Genomic DNA, 13,205 nt, shown 5'->3' with positions numbered 1-13,205 from the left:
CTAGATTGTATTTATGTGGAAAGCTGTCATTTTATTTGTAAAGACAATTTTATTTTTATTGCTCATCAATATTATCGACCTTTCAATTCTCAAATTATTTGCACATCCCCATCAGTTTATACAAAACACACAAGCATTAGAACTTTCGCCATGCTTTCGATTTAATTGTTCAAAAAGATCTCACAACAAATTTATCCAGGAACTGCAAACAAAAATCAGTACACAGCTGAAGTGTTCTGAAAATTGAAGTGAAATTCCTACATAAACTAAAAGGATTGCAACTACTCTGTGGCTCATAGAACATCCTATAGCAGAAAAATGGTACCATGGGACTGCAATGCTGAAACTTAAAACAAGGCAATGAATCAGGTTAGCCACAGTCTCCTGATTGTCTTTGAACAATGGAATCAAGGCCTCCTGAAGCCAACTTGTACAAAAGTAATCAAACCCACCTGTGAATTTTTGAACGGAGTTCAATATGGGAGTGGTTACATCCCTTGGATCTTCCCCAAGCTTGATATGGTTTCTTATTTTGAACAGCAAGTCCAAACTGACCAAAAGCTTGTTTCCAATATTAAATAAACCTGGAAAAGCAAGCACTGATTACTAGACTTCTTGAATTCTCTAAAATTTATGAAAAAAACAACAGCTATTTCTCTGAAAATTGCTATATTTTAAGATTTATAGCAATGAGAAATTATGTTTAATTAGTCTAAAAGTATAAACCATAGAGTGCATCAAAAATGATAAAATATGGATGGAGTAATAATGAAACTGATCCGTCTATATTGATCTTCACTGACTCCAACCCAGACCCTGCCATCTCATGATGAAAACTGCAGGGGCAGGCACTGCTGGGCAGGAAGCAGCATCATGATGTTGAGATTTGGCCCAATTTCCACATCAAAGATGAAAATCCTGGCTCAGGAGTTCAAACCCTAAAATAAGGGAAATCAAGGGTCACACTTGCATGTGGACAGCAAGTATTCAGCAATTAGGGGCCCATGAGTTCAGTTCTCCAAAGTGGTAAATACAGTATACAAGACTGGAAAAACTCCACAGATTGGTGGTATACTGAAGATTGTGTGGAGCCCCAGACAATGATGTGGGATCAGGAAAATGGGTGAGGCAGAGGGATACGTTTCTTACCTGAGCTGATGTCCGTGAAGTTGTGAAGCGCAAGACAGTGGGGATTCAAACAGATTTTCGCCTGAACTATAACTACTTGGAATTGGCTTTCTGTTAACAGCCAGCATTCCTCAGGGCCAGCGACTGAACTAGAATAAAAAAGAAAAACACATCATCAGCAATGTGATGCTCCATTCTAATTGCATTTGAATGGTTTACCAATAAAATTCAGATTTACAGTACATGAATTATCAATAAGCCATCAGAGTTGAATATATCTTTTGGATGTGGAATGTTGGAAACTCTGTTTCTTTTCCCAGTATTCTCTACACCTCAAACCACTTACTACTGTTTCAACACAATAGGTCCCTATAGTAACTCTACATAAACTAAAGAAATCCATTTCAAACACACAATGTTTTAATTACTTCTGCAGCATAGAATTTGCTGGCCATTAATTAAAATCTCATTTCTGGAGCAAAAGGGAGGTTTATCACTCTGCGCATATTCTTCAATTTGATTAAGAGTCACTGACTTACATTATTAAGTCCATTAACATCTGCACATCTCTTAACTGGTTGCTAAATCCAAGCAACTGTCCCACTGACTTTTCCACTCTTCGTTATAAGTATCTCGCCATTTCTCACTGCATTCCCTACAACATAGCTGAAGGTGTGATGAAGAGTCAGATACAAAGCTGCCTTCGCACCCAACAAAACTTGCTCCAACTTATACAGAAAATTATACTGTAGCTTATAGACCTGGGCTTCTCCAGCTCAGATCTTGGTTGCTTAGTATTATGTATGGGCTCGAGATCAGAAGGCATTTACTCCACTATATACATACTATTGGAGCACTGACTAATGTAAAGAGGACTGAACCTCTCTGTTCCCCATTACCATCATCATTAAAGGAAAATTTCTGAAAAGGGCCTCCGAGAGATTCTTCCTCACCTACTCCAGTCACTTGCTAATTCAAAGATGGGAACCAAGGAAACTCAAAAATAATAGTTTTAAATAAAAAGCAAGGGTAGAGAGAGAGAAATTGAAGTGCATTTTATAGGCAGCATTAGCTTAAGTGATTGGTACACGTCACACAAGACTGTTCTTATCAGCCCCAAGCTATTCCTCTTGAATCATATTACAGACTCTGAGGACAGCTAAACAAAAAATGCAGTACAAACTAGCAGCTAATGAGCAGCAAGGACCACATCCAAAAATACTCAGCAAAAGTAAAATGCTCCCACTGGACAGGGTTCAACAAAAGTGCATATAGTTATACAATATGATAGACATCCAGATACCACATAGCTGAAAGTGAAGTGGAGAAACGAGCCTTAGTAGCCTCAAGACTGTCATACATACTGAATAGAAAGCTTACTGCCATCTACTGGTGTATGCTTAAAATATCAGAAGCTGGTTGAATAATCTCAAAATGCCATCTGGCATCTTATTTATTGGAACGGTTTCAAAATAAACAAAATAATTTTGAACAGTTTATGAAGAAAATCCAATTTTACATGGCATTTATGATTCAAGCAAATTAAAATAATGACTGTGCAGTCTTTAGAAGTCTTTACGATTCATGGTGAACAATCACTGAAACAACTATAAGAAGACATCAACAAGTTCTAACCCACCATCAGACTCACCATGGACTACTCTCCGGAATCGGTTGCATTCTTGGACACACTCATCTCCATCAAGGACAGTCACCTCAGCACTTCACTTTACCGCAAGCCCACGGATAACCTCACGATGCTCCACTTCTCCAGCTTCCACCCTAAACACGTTAAAGAAGTCATCTCCTACAGACAAGCCCTCCGTATACACAGGATCTGCTCAGATGAGGAGGATTGCAACAGACACCTCCAGATAACAACAGGATATGGCGCTCGACTCATCAATCAACAGTTCCGACGTGCCACAGCGAAAAACTGCACCGACCTCCTCAGAAGACAAACACAGGATACGGTGGACAGAGCACCTTTCGTCATCCAGTGCTTTCCCGGAGTAGAGAAGCTACGACATCTTCTCCAGAGCCTTCAACCTATCTTTGATGAAGATGAACATCTCGCCAAGGCCATCCCCACACCTTTCGCCTTCAAACAAAAGCACAACCTCAAACAGACCATCGTCTGCAGCAAACTACCCAGCCTTCAGGGGAACAGTGACCATGACACCACACAACCCTGCCACAGCAACCTCTGCAAGACATGCTGGATCACCAACACGATGCCATCCCCTCGTGAGAACACTATCCACCAGGTACATGGTACACATACTTGCAACTCGGCCAACGTTGTCTACCTGATATGCTGCAGGAAAGGGTGTCCTGAGGCATGGTACATTGGGAAGACCATGTAAACGCTATGACAACAGATGAATAAACACCACTCAACAATCACCAGGCAAGAACGTTCTCTTTCTGTTGGGAAATACTTCAGCAGTCACGGGCATCTGGCCTCTGATCTTCAGGTAAGCATTCTCCAAGGCGGCCTTCACGACAGTGCAGAATTGCTGAGCAAAAACTGACAGCCAAGTTCTGCACACATGAAGACGGCCTCAACTAGGATCTTGAGTTCATGTCACACTATCTGTAACCCCCACGACTTGCTTAGCCTTGCAATCTCAGTAGCTGTTCCGGCTGGAGGCAACACACATCTCTTTAACGCGTGCTTAACGCTCACTCCACTCATACTGTCTGTGCCTTTAAGACTTGATTGCCTGTGGAGACTCGCATTCCCACCATTATTTTGTAAATTGAGTTTGTGTCTTTATATGCCTTGTTCGTGAACTGAAAATCCCCTCACCTGATGAAGAAACAGCACTTCAAAAGCTAGTGACTTTTGCTATCAAATAAACCTGTTGGACTTTTACCTATGTTGTGAGGCTTCTTACAGTATTTAGAATACAGCAAGACAGTTCTGAGCACACAATGCTAATACAGAAAAGGGTTCACATTGCAAATACTCTATCTAAGAATGTAATCATTATCACTCTCGTGCTTTAAGACCATTTGTTTCTAATGCTCTCTTCGTCCATATTGTTTAAAGCAGTAAATAGTCATCCTGAAATTGTGAGGGCCTCAAACCATGTAGTTACATTCATCACCGAAATGCTCTTTGGTTAAAGTGGATCTTTACCGGAGGCACCTACAAACTTGCATGCCACCCAGGCTAGTCTGAAATCACAGACCTTGTTTCGCAAAATGAAATCATCCCAGTTTACAAAGGAACGCATCAGTGAGCTTTTGGTTGAGGGAAGAGGGGAGAAAGAGGGGAGTAAATGGTGGGAAAGAGGGGAGTGGGTGGTGGCAAAGAGAGAGACGGGATGCAGATGGGGAAAAATACAAGAACTGGCAGGCTCTTCTGCTAAGAAAATTGTCTTTCTTTACTACATATAAAATATGTTGCATAAAAATATTTCCAAGACTTTACTTCACAGAACTTGAAATGTGCAATAACTCTCAGTATCAAAAATTAAATTTTTTCATTTTCTTTTTACCTCTGTCTAATCAATCAAAGTTGTTTCGACCAGAGGATTCTACCAATGTCACTCTGACATTGACTAATGTAACTTTTCTCAAACTCTGTCTTCCTCATGCAGATGTATTTGGTCTCCCATGTTGAACCAACAGGCTAATATTGTGCAGTTTTAATGCATTACAAGTTTACTGCTAACAGTTATTATAGTTTGCGAAGTAGCAGTAAAACATGCTTTAAAAACTAAGCTTTATCAGTATTCCAAAGTTTAATACTTACCAGCACTCAGTTAGTACTCATTGGTTGAGATGCCTCTCTATACTGAATAGCATAGCCTAGACCTGACCAGGTACCAAAAGGAGACAGCACCCGCAAAATCCACAAGGAGAATGGAAGAAAATTGTTGGCGAAACTAACAAAATTAATGTCTGTGCACTCATTCACTGGCAACAAGCTTAATAGCAAGATAAAAAATCAGCTTGCAGGACAAGCTGACCTCTCGTTGAAAGAAGCTCCAGATCAGAACAACATCATAACCTTAGAAATAAAAGTTGGATATATGGCTTCTTGAACTTCCTCTGCCAGTCAATCAATCTGATCTGATTTGGTCTCAGCTCCCCTTTTCTGCTGTTTCCCCATAATCCTTGACTCCCCTCTAGTTCACAAATCTGTTAATCTTCACCTTGAACACATTTAAAGTCTCAGCCTTCACAGCTCTCTGGGATAGAGAATTCCTGACATTCATGTCCCTCAAGAAGAAATTCTTACTTGTACAAGGGCGGCATGACAGCACAGCGGTTAGCACTGCTGCTTCACAGCTCCAAGGATCTGGGTTTGATTCCCCGCTTGGGTCACTGTCTGTGCGGAGTTTGCACATTCTCCTCGTGTCTGTGTGGGTTTCCTCCGGATGGGATAGTGGTTGATGCCGAGTCGATGGGCCAAATGGCCTCCTTCTGCATTGCAGGGTTTCTATGATCCTGTGATTCATCTCTATCTTAAATGAGCAATCTCTAATTCTAAACTATGGCCTCAGTTCTAGATTCCCCTGTGAGGGAGACATCCTCTCACCACCTGTCAAATCCATTAATGATGTTATATGATTCAGTATAATTAGCTCTCATTCTTCTAAACTCCACTTCTAAATTCCACAAGGTAGTGGCTCAACCTGCTAACCTTTCCTCAAAAGGTAATTTCTTTATCCCAGGAACCAACCTAATGAATCCTGCTCTGAACTGCCTCTGTGATGAACCTTTTTCTTTGGGAAAGTTCACATTTTAATTTTGTGCTGTGTCCCTTTAAGGCTGAAGGAAACTAAAATGATTCTCGCAATGTGTCTTTAGGCTTCAGAAGTGGTCATACGACCCAGGCTGCTATGGAGCTGAAGCAAAATTTTAATATACAGTTATTGTGTTATCAAATTACAACTGGTCTCAGAATGCAGAAAGATATTGGTGAAAAGAGAGAAGATTCTGAAAATAGAGCAGGGACTGTGATAGTGCTTGTGTTATACAGTTAGAAAAGAAAGAGAATCGAAGACAGAAGAATCAAGGGAGGCGAACGGACATCTTTCATTGCTACTGTTTCAGTTTTGCTAGAGCAAAGTAGGTAATTCAAAGGGCTCGAAGAAGGGAGTCTCTGGGGTTTCTATGCCATCAAGACTGTTGTATGTCTAGGATGTTCTGCAGGGGCATGCTTTTTGGGTGTCAACCATTATCTAGTGACTTCGGATGGAAGGTGGCTGCTGGTGAAAGTGACTTGAGGCCAAAATCATTGTGTGGGAACTGAGAGATCCCACGTACTAGAAAGACTGGGAGATTGCACATGTTACATTTATATAGGAAGGGATAGTGTGATTTAAAGTAAAGTTTATTTATTAGTCACAAGTAAGGCTTACATTAACACTGCAATGAAGTTCCTGTGAAATTCCCCTCGTCACCACACTCCGGCGCCTGTTTGGGTCAACGTACCTAACCAGCACATCTTTCGCTCTGTGGGGGAAAACTGGAGCACCCAAAGAAAACCCACACAGATATGGGGAGAATGTGCAAACTCCATACAGACGGTGACCCAAGCCCGGACTGTAACAATGTGAGGCATATCTTTGCTGTATCAACTATTTAAAATGTAATCTACATTGTTATTTTAAATATCCTTCATCTGTTAAGTAATGTTTGAAATGTGTTGATTTTAGTTCGTCTTCAAGTGAAATCCTTCAGTTTTCTTTCTGTTAGCGACATGGGATTCCTTTCTTTTAAAAGTAATCAGACTCTAAAAGGGTTGAAACATCTTTAATTATCCCTCCTTAAACAAGGAGATCAAATTATATGCAGCACTCAAGATGTAGTCTCATCAACACCCATTAGAACTGTAGTAAGACCCTCCTACCTTTATACTTCATTCATATTGCAATGAAGGCCAACATTCCATTTGTCTTCCTAATTACTTGCTCTACCTATATGCTAACTTCTATTTCAGGTACAAGGACACCCACAATCTCTGTGTACCCTAGCATTTGGTCACCTCCCTTTTAAAATAATATTTTGCTTTCTTATTGTACCTACCTAAGTGGATAACCTCACATTTTTTCACATTAAAACTCTTCCATTTCACCGCAGATACATGAGAAATTATTAACTGGTTTTCAAACAGTTCGCTTTTAATGTTCCCTCTTTATAATTACTGCGTTACCCAGATTTCCTGAAATCAAAGGGGGTGTTGATGTTGTCCTGTAGAATTCAGTAATTGGTTAATATTTAATTACAATACATTTGTGCATGCACGCCAGCCAAAACCTTACAGGTTCACGAATGCTTCAAGTATATATTGTTCTAACAGCATCGCGTGTTGTATTTTGATTGACCACAATATCAAGAGTCAATTTTATTAGTCATAAGCTATCTACAAGCTGGTTTGATTTTTTTTTACCATGCTCTTTGGATGCTTTGAGCAAGAATGTATGAGAAGATACAAGTATTTATTCCAAGGCATGCCAGTTGTATGCTCTTTTTAACAACGTTTAAAACTAATGAATAACAACACTGAAGTAACAAAAAGATCCTTACTTGTGTCCACCCTTGAACAACTGGCTGTCACACAGTCCACAGATGGTGGCTGAAGATTCAAAGTAATTGGGCCACGAATTTTGTTCAAGTGTTATGGTCTCGTTTACTGTCGACAAGATCAAACGTGAGCTATTCATTTCCTGAATTAGACTAAATATTTCATGAAGTTCAGCCTCATTCTCAGGGATCTGGACTGTCCTCCTGAGTAGCAGTAATGTAGTCTGTCGCTGTAAATCTTTCGAGGCTTGAGTTAGCCCTTCCTCTGTATTCAGCAGACCCAATGAAAGTGCATTACTTATCTGAAATTAAAATTAGAAACGATATACAAAAAAAAATATATATCACCAAAGAGCAAACAGAAGCTATAAGCAATATTTTGAACATCTTTCAATTTAATTTCTAACTCTGGTTTCATCTCTTAAAGTTTATTTATTAGTGTCACAAAGAGGCTTACATTAAGAACATAAGAAATAGGAGCAGGAGTAGGCCACCTAGCCCTTCAAGCCTGCCCCGCCATTCAATGAGATCATGGCTGATCTGAAGTGGCTCAGTTCCACTTTCCCGCTTTCTCCCCATAACCCCTAATTCCCTTGCCTACCAAAAACCTATCTACCCGTGTCTTAAATATATTTAGCGAGGTAGCCTCCACCACATCAACGGGCAGAGAATTCCAGAGATACACCACCCTTTGAGTGAAGAAGTTCCTCCTCAACTCCGTTCTAAACTGCCCCCCCCACCCCCCATCCCATCTTGAGGCTGTGCCCTCTAGTCCTGTTGTCCTTTCTGAGCGGGAAGAATCTCTCTACCTCTACCCTATCCATCCCCTTCATTATCTTATACGTCTCTGTAAGATCCTCCCTCATCCTTCTAAACTCCAACGAGTATAAACCCAGTCTATTCAGCCTCTCTTCATAGTTCAACCCCCTCATCTCCGGTATCAGCCTAGTGAACACTAGTTACTTTAACACTGCAAATGATGTTATTGTAAAAATCCCGAGTGATCACAGTCTGGCCCCTGTTCGGATACACTGAGGGAGAATTTACCACAGCCAATAGGAAGCCCACATTGACATGGGGAGAATGTGCAGATTCCACACAGTTACGCAAGCTGGGAATTGAATCTGGGTCCCTGGCAATGTGAGGCAGCAGTGCTAACCACTAGGCTGCCCATATTAAATTCATAGAACTCTACAGTGCAGAAAGAGGCCCTTCGACCCATCGAATCTGCACCGAACATAATCCCACCCAGGCCCTACCCCCATATCCCTACATATTTTACCTACTAATCCCGCTAACCTACGCATCCCTGGACACTAAGGGGCAATCGCTTAGCATGGCCAATCAACCTAATCTGCACATCTTTGGACTGTGGAAGGAAACTGGAGGACCCGGAGGAAACCCACGCAGAAACGAGGAGAATGTGCAAACTCCACACAGACAGTGACCCGAGCCGGGAATCAAACCCAGGACTCTGGAGCTGTGAAGCAGCAGTGCTAACCACTGTGCTACCGTGCCGCCCTTTTTTTATTAAAGTAGAGGCCATCCAGCCTCGTCTTACTCTCTTGAAATTTAATACAGCTGTACTCCCTCTGACATGATTGTTTTATTGTATTATGCTGCGTCCCTACTCTGTTAACAGTCTCTGTCCCCTCTTCTGCCAAATTAGTTTAGTGTATCCTATGTAACCCAGACCATGTAGCTATAGATGAGGATAAGGTCAAGTAGATGTTATGGATTATGGAAATATCATCCTACAAATTATTGTCACTTCATGCTGCAAGAAGTTTGATACCTTCAATAAACTGTGAATACACATTCTTTCTCCTTTTTCTCTTGGCCCTTTAGGGACTATGGGATAGCTAAGCTTTTTTGGCCTTTCCTGTCCCAGACTGGGCTTGGCAGGAAAGCAGCAGGGGCTTTCTGTTTCAAGTCAAAATGGCAGTCAGGTGTGAAATGTAGCAATGGGACAAGACATGTAAAGGACCCCACCTTTTGAACAGATAAACTTGCCACCTGCTTAGGACAAGTTAACTTTGTGGATAGCAGGACCCAAGTGACTTTTAGCTGGATAAGAAAGGTAGGAAATTTTCAATGACTACTTACTTGGGTTTTGCAAATGAATTAAAGTAGCAAAGAAGAACAAAGAACACTACAGCACAGGAACGGGCCCTTCAGCCCACCAAATCTGTGCTGACACAGATGCCTTCTAATTGAATATTTTCTTGCCTCTACGTGGTCCGTATCCCTCTATTCATGTATCTATCCAGAATCCTCTTGAACATTGTTAAGGAATCTGCTTCCAACACCACCTCTGACAGCACGTTCCAGGCACTTACATCCTCTGTATGAAAATCTTGCCCCTTACATCTCTTTTAACTTCCCCCTTATTTTCAACCTATATCCGAGTAATTGGCCCTTCGACCCTGGGAAAAAGACTCTGACTATCCACTCTATCCAAGCCTGTTATAATCTTGTGAACCTCTAACAGATCCTCCCTCATCTTCCGACGCTCCAATGAAAACAATCCAAGTTTGTTCAATCTTTCTTTAAAGTCAATATCCTCCAAATCAGGCAACATCTTGGTAAATCTCTTCTGCACACTTATCAATGCATCAACATCCTCCCAGTATTGATGCGACCAAAATTGTACAGATTACTCCAAATGCGGCCTAACCAAAGTCTTATGCAGTGGAACATGATTTTCCAATTCATTTACTCAATGCCTCAACCGATGATGGCCAGCACGCCATAAGCCTTCTTGACCATCGTATTCACCTGAGTTGCTGCCTTCAGGGAATTGTGGATCTGCATGCCTAGATCCCTCTGTTTGCTAATATTTCTAAGGGCTCACCATTTACTACATATTTTCCTACTGCAGTAGACCTTCACCTCACATTTGTCCAGGTTAAATTCCATCTGCCATCTTTCAGCCCAAGCCTCCAGCTAATTTATATTCTGCTGTATCCTCAGACAATCTTCCTCACTGTATGCTACTCCCCCAATTTTTCTATCAACTACAAATTTACTGATCAGACCACCTACATTTTCCTCCAAATCATTTATATATATATTACAAACAACAGAGGCCCCAGCACTGATGCTTGTGGAACACCCATCATCACAGACCTCCTGTTAAAAAAGTACCCTTGCACTGCTACTCTCTGCTTTCTATGCCCAAACCAGTTTTGTATCCATCTTACCAACTCACCTCAGATCCCACAGGACTTCACCTTCTGTATCAACCTGCCATGACGAACCTTATCGAAGGATTTACTGAAGTATACAACATCCACTGACTAGGTCAGAGCAATCTTTTTTTCACCACTTCCTCAAAAAACTCAAGTTTGTGAGATAAACCTCCCCCTCACTGCCCATCACTAACAAGCCTATACTCTTCTAGATGAAAGTACATCCTGTCCCAAAACAGGTCTTTCTGGATTTTCAGAAGGCGTTTGATAAGGTACCTCACAAGAGGTTACTGCAGAAGGTCAGAGGACATGGAGTTGGGGGTAGGGTGTTAGCGTGGATAGAGGATTGGTTGTCAAATAGGAGGCAGAGAGTGGGGGTCAATGGGTGCTATTCGGATTGGCGGTTGGTGACTAGTGGGGTGCCCCAGGGGTCGGTGCTGGGGCCTCAGCTATTTACCATTTATATAGATGATCTGGAGGAGGGAACCGAGTGTAGGGTGTCGAAATTTGCTGATGACACCAAGATTGGGGGAAAGGCAAATTGTGCGGAGGGTGTGGAGAGTCTGCAGAAGGATCTAGATAGGCTGGGCGAATGGGCCAGGAAATGGCAAATGGAATTTAATGTTGGCAAGTGTGAGGTGGTCCACTTTGGTAGGAAGAATGGTAGGAAGGACTATTACTTACGGGGCGAAAAACTGCAGCAGGCGACGGTGCAGAGGGACCTCGGGGTCCTTGTGCATGAGTCGCAAAAACCCAGCCTGCAGGTGCAGCAGGTGGTCAGGAAGGCGAATGGGATGCTGGCCTTCATAGTGAGGGGGATTGAATATAAAAGTAGGGAGGTCTTGCTGCAGCTGTATAGGGCATTGGTGAGGCCGCAGCTGGAGTACTGTGTGCAGTTTTGGGCGCCGCACCTGCGCAAGGATATTTTGGCCTTGGAGGGAGTGCAGAGGAGGTTTACTAGGCTGATACCGGAGTTGAGGGGGTTGAGCTATGAGGAGAGGCTGAATAAACTAGGCTTGTACTCGTTAGAGTTTAGAAGAATGAGGGGAGATCTCATTGAGACGTATAAGATGATGAATGGGATGGATAGGATAGAGGTGGAAAGACTCTTCCCGCTCAAAAAAGACAGTAGGACTAGGGGGCACAGCCTCAAGATAAAGGGGGGGGCGGTTCAGAACGGAGTTGAGGAGGAACTTCTTCACTCAAAGGGTGGTGAATCTCTGGAATTCTCTGCCCGTTGAAGTGGTGGAGGCTGCCTCGCTAAATATTTTTAAGAAGCGGGTTGATGGGTTTTTGATAAGAGAGGGGATTAAGGGTTATGGGGAGAGGGCGGGAAAGTGGAACTGAGCCACGACAGATCAGCCATGATCTTATTGAATGGCGGGGCAGGCTCGAAGGGCCAGATGGCCTACTCCTGCTCCTATTTCTTATGTTCTTATGTTCTTATCCCCATCACTGATGTAAGGCTCAGAAGCCTATGATTTCCTGGATTGTCTTTTCCGTCCTTCTTAAATAGAGGAACAATGTTAGCTACTCTCCAATCCTCTCGGACCTCGCCTGTGGCTAAACAGGGCACAAAGATTTTAGCCAAGATCGCAGTAATTTCTTCCCTTGCCTCTCTCAGTATTCTGGGATAGATCCTATCTGGCCTGGCCATTTGTCCACCTTAATGACTTTCAAAACCTCCAATACCTCCTCCCTTTTTATCTCAACATGTCCTAGAATGTCAACTTCCTCCTTTCTACACTTACCATCCACCACATTCTTCTCCTTTGTGAATACTGATGCAAAGTACTCGCTAAGGACCTCACCCACCTCATCTAGCTCCACGCACAAATTCCCTCCACTGCCCTCGAGTGGAACCACCCTTTCTTTAACTACCCTCTTCCTCCTTACATATGCATTTGATAATAATCCAGAACAAATAACCCAACTGATTGAGACTCCACCTCCCACCTAAAGCAAAAGGAAATCCACCATCCTTATCTGGTCTAGCCTACTTGTGATGCCAGAGTCACAGCAACATGGTGAACTTTTAAAATTTATTAGTCACAAGTAGGCTTACATTAACACTGCAATGAAGTTACTCTTTCATCTACCTTTCTGAGATGGGCCAGAAATCCAGCTGTGGCAAAACTGTTACCAAAAACTGATTTTCATGAACTGTAGCAGTTTGAGGTGGCACTTCCCAAGGGCAATTAGGAATTGACCTTTCCTGTGATACCCAAATCACACAAAGGGGGAAAAATGATGCAACAGGATTTTGGCACAAAAACACACAACTGCATCAGAAAACCAGTTATCGAGTGTATTCTTAATGGTCAAGACAGACTTGGGGTTGAA

The 13,205-nt window shown here is 42.2% G+C and overlaps 1 protein-coding gene across 6 annotated transcripts in view; it reads right to left on the bottom strand.

Moving 5' to 3' along the window:
• Nucleotides 1-13,205, bottom strand: part of hmgxb3 (HMG box domain containing 3) — a 66,491-nt gene that overhangs the window by 21,345 nt on the left and 31,941 nt on the right. For all 6 annotated transcript variants that reach the window (XR_013888449.1, XR_013888450.1, XM_080201344.1 and 3 more), the window contains 3 exons: nucleotides 7,675-7,973; nucleotides 1,150-1,277; nucleotides 453-584 (listed from right to left, as the gene is read on the bottom strand). Coding sequence is in view for 4 of the 6 variants with exons in the window: in XM_080201344.1 (XP_080057470.1) it covers nucleotides 453-584; nucleotides 1,150-1,277; nucleotides 7,675-7,973 (559 nt within the window). In the remaining 2 variants the exon portion in view is untranslated. The remainder of the gene's footprint in view (nucleotides 1-452; nucleotides 585-1,149; nucleotides 1,278-7,674; nucleotides 7,974-13,205) is intronic.

Source organism: Carcharhinus amblyrhynchos, chromosome 13, assembly GCF_965287045.1.
Source record: "Carcharhinus amblyrhynchos chromosome 13, sCarAmb.v2.hapA, whole genome shotgun sequence".
Taxonomy (NCBI): Eukaryota; Metazoa; Chordata; class Chondrichthyes; order Carcharhiniformes; family Carcharhinidae; genus Carcharhinus; species Carcharhinus amblyrhynchos.
Note: the sequence above shows the minus strand (reverse complement) of the source record. Positions and strands in the feature narration are given on the sequence as shown.